This window comes from Lissotriton helveticus, chromosome 11, assembly GCF_964261635.1.
Source record: "Lissotriton helveticus chromosome 11, aLisHel1.1, whole genome shotgun sequence".
NCBI lineage: Eukaryota > Metazoa > Chordata > Amphibia > Caudata > Salamandridae > Lissotriton > Lissotriton helveticus.
In genome coordinates this window covers 773,659,826-773,676,267 of record NC_136072.1, presented here as the reverse complement: position 1 = coordinate 773,676,267, position 16,442 = coordinate 773,659,826, and the positions used below count along the sequence as shown (strand labels likewise).

General features: G+C 44.1%; 1 protein-coding gene across 14 annotated transcripts in view; it reads left to right on the top strand.

Moving 5' to 3' along the window:
* AAK1 (AP2 associated kinase 1) overlaps window positions 1-16,442 on the top strand; it is a 376,820-nt gene that overhangs the window by 268,234 nt on the left and 92,144 nt on the right. For 6 of the 14 annotated variants that reach the window (XM_078666673.1, XM_078666674.1, XM_078666675.1 and 3 more), the window contains one exon: window positions 313-417. The exons of 4 other annotated variants lie outside the window; for them this stretch is intronic. In XM_078666673.1, coding sequence (XP_078522799.1) covers window positions 313-417 — 105 coding nt within the window. Of the gene's footprint in view, window positions 1-312; window positions 418-6,337; window positions 10,458-16,442 lie in introns of those variants that run through there. 4 more of the 14 variants (XM_078666683.1, XM_078666682.1, XM_078666681.1 and 1 more) reach the window with 1 other exon arrangement.

The window sequence follows — 16,442 nt, the reverse complement described above, 5'->3', positions numbered from 1 at the left end:
GATGATGGCGATGGACAAAAAGATCCCTAATCTATTCCTGTCCTGGAATTATTTCAATTGCGGTTTTGAATAAACTGAGGGGTTCTGGAACACATTTTAAAATCCTGCAAAAGCCTTCCTTCTCCCTTCCTATGTTTGGATTTATTTGGCCTCCTTTAGGCTTGTACCAATTCTCCTTTCCTCTTCCTTTCACTTTGCATTTCCTGCTTTCTTCTAAAAATAACTTGCCCTACTAATGTTGTTTTTGAAACTTCTAACCTCGCTTTGTTTGCTATCTTTGCTTCCTGCTTATGCCTGCTAACCCTGCCACAGAAGACACTAACCTCCTAGCAGGGTTTGATATGTCCGAGGACACAGACAAAGTGGCCGAAGATGAATTTGACCCCATTCCAGTGTTGATATCCAAAAACTCGCAAGGTAAGACACAGGGTCACTGAAGAGTACTGATTTGCTTGTGACAGACTGCTCCCTGCCCAACACGACCTTTTAGGTTCAACAGCCCGTCTGTAAGGACACCTTTTCCCGGTAGGCTATCCCAGTTTGGGTACTATAACGCAAATCTTTGTGTTCAAATAATACATCATCAGAGGTCAGACCCTAACCAGACCATACCGGTCAGTTGAAAGCACTGGATCATAGGTTTATAAATTAAAGGAAACCTAGGGCCAGATGTGTGAAGCATTTTTTTGGTCTCACACTGCCTGATCCGCAGAATTGGACTGTTTACAACCTCCATTTTTTATGTGCAAACTCCAAACTGCGATTCTACATTAACAGAATTTGGGTTTGCAATTCGGTACTTGGAAGAGGCGTATTTAGGGTATCCCTTCCAAATACCAAATCATGGTGGTATGTATTAATGTTTTTCGACCGAATTCCAGGCGCAAAACAATATTGTACCACGTACTCCAAGGTAGTAAGCTATTCGCAAACTGGGAGAAGGGGTCACTTCCCCTTTGTGAATGTTGACAAAAACATTTTTTAAGAGTATGTAGTTAACCACTGCCTACTTTTAAAAAATGAAACTTGCACTTTTCATTATTTCTTTTTTTTAACGATTGCATTTAAAAGAAAAAAAAATTGCTCTGTTCACAAGCAATGACCTTAGCAGCCCATCATCACTTTGATTGGTGTCATTCCTAATAGGTCGCAAATTGCAACAACCTCATTAGTATTCATGACGTAGGTCGATTTTTGACGCACTAGGAAACACTAAATAAAAAATAAAAGTTTCATCCAATAAGAATAGCGATTTGGGGGGAAAAAACTGTATTCTTAATGTTCGTACATCTGGCACCTAGAGCCTCGTCAGATTAAACAATGAGGCAGCGTGTATGGCCATACCGCTAGATAGTGCCAGACGCCATATTTTCCCATTCCCTGGACTGCATTTGTTCTAATACTTAGGAAAGAAACGGTTCTCAGTCTGGGCTAAAATGGAAGAATCAGCAAAACTGTCCCGCAGGGGGCCCTGCTTTACGTTTTTGCGTAAGCCTCGCAGAAACTTCCAACAATCCTGGCAGAGACCCCCCATAATGCCACCAATGCCCGATGTTACTAACCCCGTAAGGCAGGGCATCTTATGAACTTAGTTTCATGTGTGCAGTCTTTCTTCTCTCTTTGTTCTTAGTCTAACTTGCATGAAAATCCTTCTCGTTCTTCAATACTATTTTATCTTAAGCTTGTGTCTCCGGGATTTCAGGACAACAATTATTTCATGAGTAGCAGGGTCAGTGGTGGTCTATGGGTGCTTCAAAAAATGCTAAGCAAGCTGTGAAATAGCATGCATTGGCGCTCTAAAGTTTCCTGCTTAATGGCCAGCGCATTGTCAGAAGGGACAGGACCCCAACAAGCCTACTCAAACGCTGAGCAAGATGTTACATAGCAAGCGCAAAGATACAAGAGCATAGAGAGCCTTGTGATTTGGCAGTATTTTTTTTAATTTCTAAGCAACCAATGACATGGCAGGCACGTGGGTCCAGTCACATAGTGACATGCAGCTGATTGAGACAATGTCAGATGTTCTCGTCTGATAATCTGTTTCCTTATGGGCCTAGCTGCCACTGTGTCGGCAACCCCTGCCCCCTCCATAACAAAAGCAGCCCTTCCCTAGCGTGGCATTATCTGGGCTTGTAAAGAGCACAGGAGTTAGCCGTCTAACTCTCACTGACCAATCACTGCCATTGATGCTCCCAACTCGATGGGGAAATTACAGACATTACCAGGAAGTTTTTGGACAAAATAGAAGTTCTATATGTAATTAAAGAGCAGACCCTATATAGCAGAGAAGGAAAACATTTCCACCAGCATCTAAGCCCAGCACTGCTCTCCCCTTGCCTGCTTACACCTCCTTTTTCTGTCCGTCTGTCACTTCTTCTTTTTAGTCCTGGCTCACTGCGTTGGTCACTTAAATGGCTGTGGCATGGCGTTTCATCTCACTGAAAATGCACCATTTGTGTTTTAGACTCCGCTCCTCCAGCACGCTTGCTGCTGCTCACTTGCATGGGCTTACGCTCCTTTTTGGAAGCATTATAAAGATATTGCTCTTTATTGAGCACTTGTTTTGCTGAAAAGTGGCATTCTTGGCAATTGTTTCTATGTGAGAGAGCTTCTCCTAAATATTAAGTACCCTGTTCTACAGCATGTAAGTTAGTTTCAGCAAATCCATGCTAGGGCAAGCAGCAAAAAACCTAAGTAACAACCCTATGTATGGCTTTCCTGTAGTATGTCTAGAAACCTAGTCACTTGTCAAATGCTAGAAAACCTCTGTCATTGGCCTTACACTTTTAATATAAATTGGAAAAGATGTCCAGGCAAAATTTTCCTGTAGACCTCAGGCTCCACCCTACAGCGTGAAAAACTGCCTTTGAAATTCTCAAATTGCTACAGAGACGCTGATTGCTTTCCTTAAACGCAGTGGGTTATGAAAAATAGGTTGTGATTGGACAGTATTATCCTGATGTAGGGTGAGCACTTGACATGTGACTTACCTTTGAGAACCAAGAGCCTGTCAGAAGAGCTCTAAATCTTTGCTTGCATTCTTGGTGTTGCTGCCTGTGGGCTAACGGTAGGGTGCTGCCTAGGCCCTGGCAATATCTAGTGAGTCAACAGACTTACCTAACACTTGTTTGGTAGTATCGCAGGTAGACCTGAGCAGAAAGTAGATGTCTGGACCAAAGGATTGAATAGAACTGTGCGGCTGAATTCCTGTCATTGACAGGTAGACTCCCAATCCTGCTAACACTAACTCCAAAAATGTGGTTGCCTTGAATGAAGGATAGGGAAAGGGGTAACCAAGAGTGAAAATTGCAGGAGTAAAGTCGTTGTGATTTCACCTGATCTGCAGAAGGGAAATACGAGACAAATGTTTTTTTTTTTTTGTGGGAGTTGTCTCCTTTCCTCTTCGAATAATGGTCTAAAGGGAAACAAATTACATTTTTACAGTTGGGTTACAGATGTATCTCTCTACCCTGATCACATTGAAACTCGCTGTAAGAGGTATTAAAGCTGAAATAATTTATTAAGGCATTCTCGCCACCATTGTGATCATGCCGGAACTCACTATATGAGGTTGGAATGCATGAACGCTATAGCATACATGCCAATAGACTTGATTCAGACGGGAGACTCCCGGTTTTTCAAAATCCAAAAAATGGCTCAATTTTGGCTGCGTCTCATCTGAAATTGCTTCTTCAATAGATGTAAATTGGAGAACTACTTTCTCCCAATTACTTTTATTTATTTTAAATCTCTCATGTTGCTCTTCTAAAATGTTGGCTTTTATGATATAGTCATGTTGCTACTCGTCGCCATCTTGTTGAAAGCGTGCCTTCCTGCCTGTTCTATTAGAACGAGACAGTTCCTAGAGAAGCGGCTGCAGCTGACAGGTGCCTATCCCTCAGTTAGCCCTCAGGAAATGGACAGATTATGGGGCAGCATTGAGCAGTGGCTTTCAATGTATTCAAATTTTGATTCCTCAGAGAGAAAATCCTAACAATGGGCACAAAGCAGGAATTATTTCTGACTATGGATCGTTTCAAAAAGTATCTCCTCTTCTGGGCAAAATAACGTGAACAAATTAAGATCATGGGGATTTTGAATGAGACGGTAATTATAACTATATTTTAGAAAATGGCCTGAGTGCTCGCTACCTCCTGCATTTATTTCAAATTATTGCATTTATTGTGTTCGTGGGGGCCCAGCCACTTAAAGTGGGCCTAATGCCTCATGAAATACATTTCATAAGCTAGCATATGTTGCCCTGCCTCTACTGCACCAATTGTGGGTGACCTAAAAAATCTGGTCATATTTAGTTGTTAAAACATGCACCTCTCCACTGTTTAGCTAATCGACCATGTGAAATGTGCATTCCCAAAACACTAAGTGTTCTGTAACGTAACTTACACAGCCTCTTCTGAAATATTTTTTAGAATTCACTTTCTTACATGACAATTTACGATTTTGAAGGAAAGTCAAATGCGCCTAATGCCTGCTGTATTACAGTCTGCTTAGCATCCTGCAATAGGTCTTTTAACGTGAATGACATTTTTGATGACTAAGAGACACATGTTTAAGATGTGCATCAAACATTTCCCATGTAAACTGGTCAAGGCATGTTACAGGAAAGGTGAGCCTCATATATATTTTAAGATCTAAGGTTCGGTTTCTCATGCAACATGAAACGAGCATTGGAAAATCCAATAGGTCTAACATTGACTGCCAGACATTTGGCTTTTTCAATGCTTGTTCTTTCATAGACTTTGCAAAACTTTATTGTTGAGGGAAGCTGCAAAAAGAAAAAATATACCTAAAAGCAAAAATATTTTCTGGTCTCAAAAGGCACAGATTGCCATAGTAGTCCCTGGCACTGAAGGGAGCTACCTTGTGGGTGGATGTGCTCTGTATTATAGGGCAGAATCCCATCACTCACAGTGACGTTAGCCGGTGGCTGAAGTGGGCTGACAAACTGCCCCATGCTGTATGATGTAGTGGGCAGAAGTAAAATGTGAATGGCACTATAGCAGACCAATGGATAAAGAGGGCTCCCTGAAAGCCCCTATAAGTAAGTGAATTGTATATTGCATTGGTACCAGGGCCTAGGGGTCTGAGAGGCACACTGCACTAGCTGTTTGTCATGGCAGCCAACTGCACTCAATTATGGCTGCCTTTTATTACCCAACCTGGGGCATGATTTCAAAAATGAAGGAAGCTGAGGCCATGTTTGAGCTAAGGTGTAGATAGTTTGGGGGCTATCTGAAGGGTGAATTGCTGATACTGACCCCGTGGTAGGCCCTGGTCATGTAAACACTGTCAGGGGTAGTAAGCACTATATAAATGCCTATACCACACCATACCAGCTCACAGACTTGGTACTGTAGCACATTTGCCATAGCTGTTCATGCAAGCAAGAAGGCTGTGACTGCTTGCCCTCAGGATGGATAATAAAAGGCAGCTAATTGAGTGCAGTTGGCTGCCATGACTGAAATGCGCATCTCGGACCCTTAGACCCTGGTACCAATGCACATGCTGCACACATGATAGCTACACCCCATGGAACAAAGATGGTAGACACAGCAGCCAAAAAGACTGTGGTCTGACTACGAGCTTGAGAAACACCCAAAAATCATAGCTTTACGAGAAGATATCATTCACCTAACCACGGTGGCCAGTTATGGGTAGCCAGGATGTTAGCAGCTCCTAGCCTTGGCCTGCTTTCTTGTAGCCCTAGCCCTGCCTTTGCTACCCCTGGCTTCAGTGACAAGAACAGAAAGTAAGCAGGGTTCTAGGAGGCATGCTTATGGGGAATGTACTTCTTGTTCTTCTCCTAATCCCTTAGCAAGAAATGGTTTAGGGGCTAAATGGGGGAGGGGTAGAAGGGGTAACGATACACCCTGCGATGTCATCAACAGTTACTGTGAGTGTGTATCGGATGTCACTTCCGCTATCCCTGGGCCTTGGTGAGCTTGTTTCCAGGGATCTAAGTGCTGGTGCAGGTTCAGAGAGGTTTAGCCAACCGTATTTATGAAAACATTTATTAGACAGTACTAGGCTAGTGCAATTAGGGGATGTGTGTCTTTTTAGGTGCTATTTTAATCCCCAAACTAAATTACCCTGTAGAATTTAGGGATATGCTTTCCTTTCTACATGATTCCCCTGAAAGCCTCTCTTTTTACCCTCCTTTCTACGTGTAGAATTTTAATTCTCGTTTTGCTCGCTCCGCACCTCTGACGCTAATCTTTTGTGTTCTCTCTTTTTTCTTCCCACCTCTTCCCTTCCTTTTCTCCCCTCCTCCTGCTTGTGCACGTCTGAAATCCTGCCTCTGCTAACCTCTGTCTAGGTGGCCACTCTAGAACCAGCAGTGGGAGCTCTGAGTCCAGTCTTCCAACCCTGACCAGGTCACTCATGTTGGCGGATCAGCTGATTGACCTGTAGCCGGGGGACCAAAAAATATTAATAATGCACCTCCATATCAAGCGCTGCCGGGCCTGCGCAAAGCATAATCAACGCACTTTCATTCCCGGAGGAAATTCACCTTCAGTTTTTTTTTGTGTTTTTTTTAAATCTTGTCTAATAACTTCATGTTCGTTCAGCCTGCTGTTGAGCCGAGTTTCTCCTCAATCTTTGGCCATATCTCTTTTTATTACACTATCCGATTGGCAATTCATTGCTGCAATGTGCACTGACTTATTTTTTTCCCTCGAGACATATCCACAGCGGATGCACGGAGTTGCCACAAACTGCTGCAGAAATTTGTGTCTGAACTACCTTGTGTCCATCAGAGTTTGGGGTGTGGGTCTTGCTGGTTTTATCCCTCGTTTGCAACAATACAAAACACCTTTTGGTCTGGCTTCCTCAAGCAAGATTGCTTTGGAGCCTGCTGCTAAATCGTAGAGTACTGTTTGTGCTGTGAGTGGTCAAGTCGATGGTTACCAAGAAAGAGCTTAATGTTGTGTGCTAAGCCTGGTGCCAGGAGGAGTTTCTTACTGGTCCTGCACTATTTTACTCCTTAAAATTTTATAGGAGGTGTATTAGACACCGTGTCCATTCTGAAAGGCGATATATACACTACGAAGTAAGTCATAACATAGAAGACCTGCTTCGTTATTCTATTCCTTTTGGTCATGCCACTGATTACAGTGGAATTGTTGGATAATTCTTCATAATGGATAAGAAGATGGGCAGCAGCTCAGAAGGTACCTGGCATGCTATGTCACAGCTTGCTTAGCTTTTACATTCTATTTAAAGCAGCACAACACTGATTGGCTTAAAAAGACAGGCTATTCTTTAAAGATTAAAGTAAGGCAAGGTATTCTAAACAGGGCAGGATGGTGCACTGGCTACGTATATGCTCTACTCATGTAATGATTTGTTAAGAATTCCACGTCCAGTAGGTCAATAACTCGAAACTTTGGCATCCCAGCATGAAGGTGTGACTAATCTGCCTCCACCTGAACATGAGTTTATTCCTGTGGGAATCGTACGCTGAAGGTCCGTAGTGCTGGTGGACACCAATACTGAGCTTGATTGCGTTTTGTGACATATCGTCGCTGAACAACTCGCAAACATATCTTGAAGGACCAATGATGTACATGCTTCCCAGTATTCTTTATTGCAGAGGAAAAAAGGTTTTCTTTTTCCAAATATAGCTTTCCTATATTCCAACCCCCCAGTGCTTTATGAACATATATCATTTAGTTAAGCCTGGCCCACAGAAAATAATGTCTCATGCTTGTATGTGTTCTAACTCATAATGCCTTATTTTAAATTGTATTAGGCTTTCCTTTTCCTCCCTTTGGCACGCCTTTTGATCGCTAGTAAAGAGCTGAAGCCACATACCAATTAGTCACCTGTAAATGTGATTAGCACTAGATACACAGTTATGCCCATTTCTTAGAGTTAGATCAGTGGGTTGATATAACTTCAGCATGGATCTGTGTGCAACTTGCAGTTCACAGGTTCAAAATCCAGCGCAGTTGAGTCAGGTTGATAAATAAGGACTACAGAGTGGGGGGTCATAATATCAGCTTTTACTTGGAATCCTTACAAAGAAATCAAGTGTTCATTTATTGACCAGGCACTAATGCATTAGGTGTGACATCAACCAATCAGCCATGACAGTAGAGATTGACGTAATGTGCGGTAAAAAAAAATCTATATTGTCCCTGATGGGGGGGATTTTGCCAATGGGCTGGACTTTTAGAGTCTATTTTCGGAGCCCATTTGCTTGAATATAAAACATTCTGGCTGTGTAGAAATTCTCCCATTTGCCAGCATGCATCTGCTTCTGAAAGGTCGGTTGTGCATTTCAAAAATATTATTTGTCTTCATGAAATGCAGCACCATAATTCTACTCACTCCTCTTCATTGTTGCAAAGACCAAAGTAAAAGTACAGGGTTGTAAGAATCCCAGGTAAAAGTTGCAATCAATGTTCAGTCCGATGAGCCAGTGGAAAGAAGCCTACATGTCTTGTTTTGCCTAGATTTGTTATGACCAGACCATTTAACAAAGTTGCTGAATTGTATTTGGTTAAAGATGTCCTTTACACACACAAACAAAACGCGATCAGCCTTATTTTCAGCCAGATGTAGGCTTGAGATGGAGTTCTAGCCATTGGCGGAAGGTAAGTTTTAGAGGGAGGGGGGCAGACTGGACACACTCTCACGCACACATACACATAACACTCAAAGCAATGTATTCACACACAAACACATCCATTCACAACACTCTTCACCAAACATTCATACATACACGCACACACCAAACAGTTTAAAAGAAAAACAAACACTTACCTGCAGCCAGCTCTGCCTCGGAGGTTCCAGGAGGCTTGGGACTGCTGCCTTCCCTCATTGGCTGACCTAAGGCAAGGCTAAGGTAAGCCAATGAGGGAAGGCAGCAGTCCCAACGTCATCACAGAGTGGGATGGGGTCAGTGAGACTGTTTACCCCACCCCACTCTTTGATGAAGTGTCACTGATTGACACTCAAACCCAGGGCGCTTTATGGCTTAAAACTGAAGCGTCCAAGTGCGAGGCAATCCGTGACGCTACCCCTCGTCACGGATGGGAGGGCCTCAGCGACCTTTGCTGAGCTGGGGAGGTCACGCCCACAGAAACTGTGACTTCCTCAGCCCAGCAAAGTTCAGCTCAGGCAGCCAGGAGCCTGCCCCAAATGCACATGTGTGTCTCCTGGGTGCCTGACCTGAAAGTGAACAGTGTCTGTCAGGCTGACCTTTGTTCAGCCTGACAGACACTGTTCCTACAGGGCAAAGGGTGGACAGCGTGGCCCCTCCGCCCAAATGGACCGGCCGCTTCAGGTTCTAGCTATGGTGTTAAATTGCTTCCACAGAAGAGTCCTAGCAGAGTATCTGAATCCAGCTACTTCATTGGCCGACTAAGGCATTATGCATTCCCAGTTTGGCTTAAGCAAAAGGGAGGAGTTAGTTGATTCGGCACATAGTAAAAATGCATTCAGGTTTTCATATGTACCAGAACAATTTCCATATATTGAATTTCATTGGCGATTATTTGCACACTTACGGGTCATTGTCCAATTTACAGTTCAATGGGTCAGCAAACCGGGACCTATTAGCAAATTCTTATTTAATTGTCCGAACGGCACACCTTATTAGAAGAACTCTGAGGACCTATTCACTCACCCTTCATTTGTGCACCACTAGCTACCACCTTGTCAGGTTTCCCCTCAGCAAATCCTGGCACTAAACTCAAGCAAGGCCTGTCCCAAGCAGCTCTTTTTTCATTCCCTGATCCTCTTAAAGGAGCCCTGTGTACCCATGCACAACATATTGCTACAGTGCAGTCCTCCCTTTGTGTAAATGTATGTGAGACAGTTTATTGGCTGTATATATGAGATTACCTATTGTGCATATTAAAGACTGGTATGGTATAGGGAGCCAGGAGGAATATAAAGTCACCAGTATTGGCCTTTATGAAATCCAGGTCCACATCAACCACAGTCACTTAGAGCAACAATTAAAATATACAAATTGATTTGTAAATATAGTGTCTGGGTCTCAAGTTGTGGAGGCAGCTGATGGGGAGAGCCAAATGCTTACATGAATAACCCTGTTTTCTACCTGCTTTTCCCTTTTGAAAACCACAAAAAATTGCTTCCATTTGTCCTTTTACATTTAAAGTGGACTACGCTTAGAAATTATATTAGTGAAAGTGGTTGATAGGATAACTTATGACCGATGTGTATAAATATATATATTTCCCTTTTTTCTTATTTTCTTCCTTCCTCTGCTACCTGTACCTAAGCTGAAGCCAGGTTGGGACATGAATGGGTGATGATGCTGTATTTAGCTGAAGATAGTCATGTATTAGTGGGATGCTCAGGGTCTGTACGCGTTCTTCAGTGACTCCTCTCCCCAAGACTCCACAGGTTGTCTGTTGTGTACTAGGAACCTGGATTATGTGAATTAAAGTAATTTGAAAGAACGTTTACTCTGAGTGTTTGTGTTTACCTGAAACTATTTTCAGTTTTTGTCTGGATTCCATAGATTAAGAACAAAATGATACTTGCTACTTGGCATACAATAGACCATTAACCCCTTCGCTGCTTGGCCTTCCCCCCCCCCCCCCCCCCCCCCCCCCCCCTGTGCTAAGCTTCTTTTTGGCTATTTAGGTGAGTTCGCACTTAGGCCCCTGTAACCTTTTGACCACATAAGGTATCCACTCCAAATTTGCATCCTTTTTTTCCAACATCATGGGTATTCTAAAGGTACCCAGGGTTTGTGGATTCCCCTGGAGGGGACCCAGAAATTAGCCAAAAGACAGCTAAATGGTTTTTTTGGGGGGGGGGAAATGCGAATGGTATCAAAAAAGGGGTTGTGGTACTGAAATCTCCATCTTCCCAGCTTTCAGGAACAAGCAGACTTTTGTCAGAAAACCAACATTTCTTACAGTTTGGGCATTTTTCTGGGACATTGCCTATTTTTGCTATTTTGTGTGCTTTCAACCTCCTTCCAGTTAATGGTATGGGTATGAAAGCAATAATGGATCCAGGAAAGCTATACATTTTGGAAAAGTAGACAAAATTCTGAATTCAGCAAGGGGTCATTTGTGTAGATCCTCCAAGGGTTATTTTTGAAACTAACAGTTAAATATAGGAAAAATTGAAAATTAGTTGAAAAAAAACAACCTTTTGTGTGAACTTTTTCACATGTAACTATGTCTAATTATGACAACTCTTTGAAAGCAATATAGCGTTGCATCTGCTGGACCTTCCGGGTTGTGGGGATATATAGGACTTGTAGGTTCACCAAGAACCCGACGAACCCAGAGCCAAAAACTGAGCAGCAACTTGCAATGGTTTTTTATTATGTACCGTGTATATATAGTAATTATTCTGGGAAAATGTATACATGGAAAAATTGGTATGAAAGACACCTATGTATTTCTGAAATGGGAACAAAATAAAGAGTTAGAAAAAATAGATAGTTGCACATTTCCGGAATTGGGAATACGCATACTAGCATGAGAATTTTTGATCATTTTTCAAAATTACTTCTTTTTTACACATTCTTTCATTTGGAAGGCAGAAAGTCAATTGGTAATAACAGTTGCTTTACAAATCTGAATAACCCCTAGTCTCCCCATAAGAACGGTACCTCACTTGTGTGGGTAGGCCTAGTGCCCACGACAGATAACTGCGAAAAACGCAACGTGGACACACCACAATTTTCACAGTGAAATATGACCCTTTTTTGGCCAAGTACCTAGCTGTAGTTTTTGAACCCTAACTCTGCCGGCACCTAGGGAAACCTAGCCAACCTATACATTTTTGAAAAGTAGACACCTAGGGGAATACAGGATGGGGTGACTTGACTGCCTCTCACCAGGTTCTGTTACCCAGAATCCCTTGCAAACCTAAACAATTGTCCAAAAAAACACATTTTCCTCACATTTCTGTGGTGGAAAGTTCTGGAATCTGCGTGGATCCACAAATTTCCACCCAACTCGCATTCCCCAAAATCTTCAGAGAAAAACGGTACCTCACTTGTGTCGGTAGGCCTAGTGCCCGCGACAGGAAACGGCGCAAAACGCAACATGGACACACCACAATTTAACAGTGAAAAATGACCTTTTTTTGGCAAAGTGCTTAGCTGTAATTTTTAACCCTAGCTCTGACGGCACCTAGGGAAACCTAGCAAACCTATATATTTTTAAAAACTAGACACCCAGGGGAATACAGGATGTCTGACGTCCTCTGGAAGCTGGAGGATTTTGAAAATAGAAAGCAACGGAATAACCTTAGTCTACTTGGAATTGTGGAAAAAGCGGAACGTGAGGATATCCGCGGTTTTGTTCTAAAGCTCTTGCGGGAGGCTTTACTGAACTGGCTTATTGGAACTGGGACACGGAAGTGCAAAGGGTGCACAGATTTCCCTTGATGCTTAAAAGAAAGCCAGGTCAAGTCGAAAAACCCAGAGCTATCTTAATATTTTTCTGCAACTTTCTCCTCCGCCAATCTATATTTGAGAAGGCCAGGCCGGACGCAAGAAGGGCTGTAGCTGGTCATTCCTCTTTTGTACGGCCTGACTTTTGTCATAACACGGTGGAAAGGCGATGGAGACTCCGCTCACTAATTACTCCCTTTCAGCAGCTGGGGTGTGGAGTATTTTTAATTAACCCAGCCAGGCCCAAAGTTATTTGCAAAGGCACAACTAGAGTGTTCTCTTCAGAGATTCAAGCCCAGGAGTATTTACAAGAGCTCTCTAACAGATAGGCTAGGATATGAGATATAAGGGGGAAAAGGGCAGCATTTCTTAAAATGTTTTTTCTGTGTTTTTTTGGTCTTGGTAGGGGGCAGCTCGGGGCTCAACCACAAGCAGGAGGCATCACAAGGGTCAAGGGACCTGTTTTGCCTTTTTGATGGGAGGGGGCGAGGAGGGGAGGGAAGGGGGGCAGGGAGGGGAGGGGTGCTGATACCAGGGGAAACAGGGAAGAAGTTATCTAGAAAAATGGCCTTTGGGTATGTTGATATGATAGACATTAATTAATTAATTGTGGGTTTATATAGCGCTAGAATCAACTCCCGGAGGAGTATCTCCGCGCTTCGACCGCTGGGGAACCCGTCCTGGCTCACCCTGAGAGATGGTCCCTAATGGGTGTCTCTAAGGTGCGACCAAGCATCCCCGGCGGTCTGGGGGCCGTTGTGAAGATGAGGCAAGCTAATGCCCAGAGTTGCCGAGTGTGGTCCCTGACTGGAGTAGGCACCGAGGCGAGAATTATCGGGCCCGCTGACCCTGGTCCACGACCCTGCCGCGTCGGGAATCGAACCCTGGTCCCGGGCCGTCCTCTGCTTACGGGTCTGCCGCCTCTAACCAGTGAGCCACACCACTCCACACATTAGCTTGTGCACTAGTAGGCTTCACAATCTTTGTTTTTTTTTTCTCTTTTTCTTTTGTAAATGAGGAAAATTAGAATAGCATCGGTTAATATATGTGGTTTAAATGATCCCCTAAAAAGGAGGCGGATCAGTGTTGATGTTCAATTTCTAAGGGCTAATATTCTATGCCCGCAGGAAACTCCTATTGAGGGAGGTAGGAAATGGCATTTGGAGAGGACTGGGTATCAAATCATTGCAAATACGACACAAGAAACTCACACTAAGGGGGTGGCTATATTGGTTCGGAAGGATTTGGGTAGTTTTCCTTGTTGCTTGGTTGACAAAATGGGCAGATGGGTGATTGTTCAAGTTTGTATTGATAATAAAATGTTCACTCTCTGTTCAGTATACGGATCAGTGTTGGATGATCAAGCACTGTTTTGACTGGCTAAAAACTGAGCTTGTATGGTGGACTTTACCTTTGATTTTTTGCGGGGATTTGAATATTAATTTAAGCTGCCATGTTGCCACCAAGAAGGCTCCGTACCAAGGCAGAAATCCCAAAGGTTTTAAATCACTGTCACAACTCAAATCACTGCACGGGTTAGAGGATGTATGGGCTGTGAAAAGGGGAACTGACCCAGGCTTTACGTACTTTTCTGCTCCACATAAAGTACATGCTAGATTGGATTATTTCTTAGTGTCACAGGAACTTGTCTTGAAGAGTGCTATTAACAAATATCCTAAGGTCATGTCGGGCCACAATCCCTTGGTGATTGAGCTGGATATTGAGCTCTCATCCCTGCAGACACGGTGGTCATTTAATAAGGCACTATTAAGTGAAGCAGGGTATACGCAGCAAATGGGGGAATGGATCCCTAGGTTTATCGAAGAGAATTATGGAAGTGCTAACCTAGGTATCATTTGGGACACATTAAAAGCAGGGGTTAGAGGAGAAACAACCAGGTATGATTGGGAGTCACAAAGTCAAGAGAAAACATTGCTGCGTTGATTGTACGAGGATCTGGGTACGGCGGAGGCTGAGCTGATAGAGATATTATCAGCTGGAGCAGACTCGGAGGCAGGCCAGTCAAAAGTTACTATTGCCAGATCCGCGATTACGCAAATCTCACTAAAGAAAGCAGCCAGCAAATATCTTGCCTGGAGAAGTCGGACATACGAGAGCAGTGAGAGAGTGGGGGATCTATTAGCAGTACGCACAAGGGAGAAAACCGTGCAATCTTGGATCAGAGAAATTAGGGATCCAGATGTCGGTATAGTGAGCGAGACCAATGCTATCCTCACCGCATTTCAGAAATTTTATCAAAACTTATATACTGAAGACACCCAGGATGGGAGTCGGGAAATTCAGGATTACTTACTGGGGGTGGCTCTGGATCAGCTTTCAGCAGAGGAGAGAGACAGACTAGATGAGCCAATCACTATGGACGAAATAACTGCTGCCATAGATCATCTCCCATCTGGCAAAGCGTTGGGTCCAGACCTAATCCCTGGGGAGTTTTATAAAAAGTTTAAAAAACAGCTTTTGGCATTGATGCTGGAAGTTTTTCGAAGAGCACAACTAGATCTGTCCACTCCAGATTCCTGGAAAAGTGCCAATATTATAGTTTTCCATAAAAAAGGCAAACCATTTATGGAATTGGGATCATACCGGCCGATTACTTTGCTTAATAGCGATGTTAAGATATATTCTAAAAATCTGGCTAATAGGCTAGCTGCGGTCATTGGAAAGCTAGTCTCTCCGTTTCAACATGGGTTTGTACCTGGCAGGGGCACAACAGAGCATATCCGATGCATAATCACACTTTCTGACAATGTAAGGGTTTCAGGAGACCCTATGGTGGCTATATTTCTTGATGCAGAGAAGGTCTTCGATAGGGTCTCCTGGCCCTTCTTATGGGCAATTATGGAAAGGCAGGGACTGGGTAAGGGCTTTATCGGTGTTTTGGAAGCCCCCACCCTAATTTAACTTTGCCCCAAAAAAATCCCTGGCGTCTAGTGGGCTTTTTGCCCTTCCTGGCGCGGCAGATTGGGGGCTAATGCCCCCATCTGCCCCCCAGGGGGGCAGAAAGCCCACTAGACGCGGGGGGAGTTTTTTTTTTGGCAAATTTTAATTAGGGTGGGGGCTGCCCAGAATGGGCATGCCAATGCCCCCGCCCGTTTTGGAAGCCCCCACCCTAATTCAAATTTGCCCAAAACAAATCCCTGGCATCTAGTGGGCTTTTTGCCCCTCCCGCGGGTGGGGGGGGGGGGGCAGAAAGACTCATTTTTGCTGGGGATGGGTGGGGGCATGGGCAGGCCCATATTGGGCAGCCCCCACCACAAATTATGATATTTATTTTAAATCCCTGATGTATAGTTGGCTTTCTCCCCACCCCTGGGGGGGGGGGCAGAAAGCCTGTACATTTTGTGGGGTGGGGGCATGGACATGCCCTTTATGGACAGCCCCCACCCTAATAAATTATGCGGCAAAAAATATATATCCCTAGCGGGCTTTTTGCCCCCGGGGGGCAGATTGGGGGCTACTGCCCCATATGCCCCCCAGGGGGGGACAAAAAGACTAAATCACACCAAAAAAACTTGGGGGAAGCAAAAGCCCTTGCCCAAGGGGCCGCTCCCCCCTCCCTGGGGTCTAGTGGGTGGATCCCATCTTCCTATGTGCCCGGGGGGCTGAGATAGCCCCCTGAGCACATACAAAGTGAAACTGAAATGAGCCTAAAGGCTCATTTCAGTTTCGGTATCTGTGCAATGACGACAGCGCGACGTGCGCTCTGATCGTCATGGCACACAAACCAGGGAGGGGGCCTTGGGAGCTGGGCAAACTCTTCCCCAGCTCCCAAGGTCACAGGGAAATAATAGAAATCCCTCTGCTGTCTGCAGCAGAGGGGTTTCGTGCCCCTGGCCTCATGACGGAATGGTTCCGTCACGAGCACAGGGGCACCGATGCTCATGACGGAACCATTCCGTCATGAGCATCGAAGGGGTTAAGACATTTTAGTGAAAGTGATAATTTGGTGCTCCCGCTATCTGTGCATGGCAAACGTTTATGATCTCGAATAAAATCCACACCT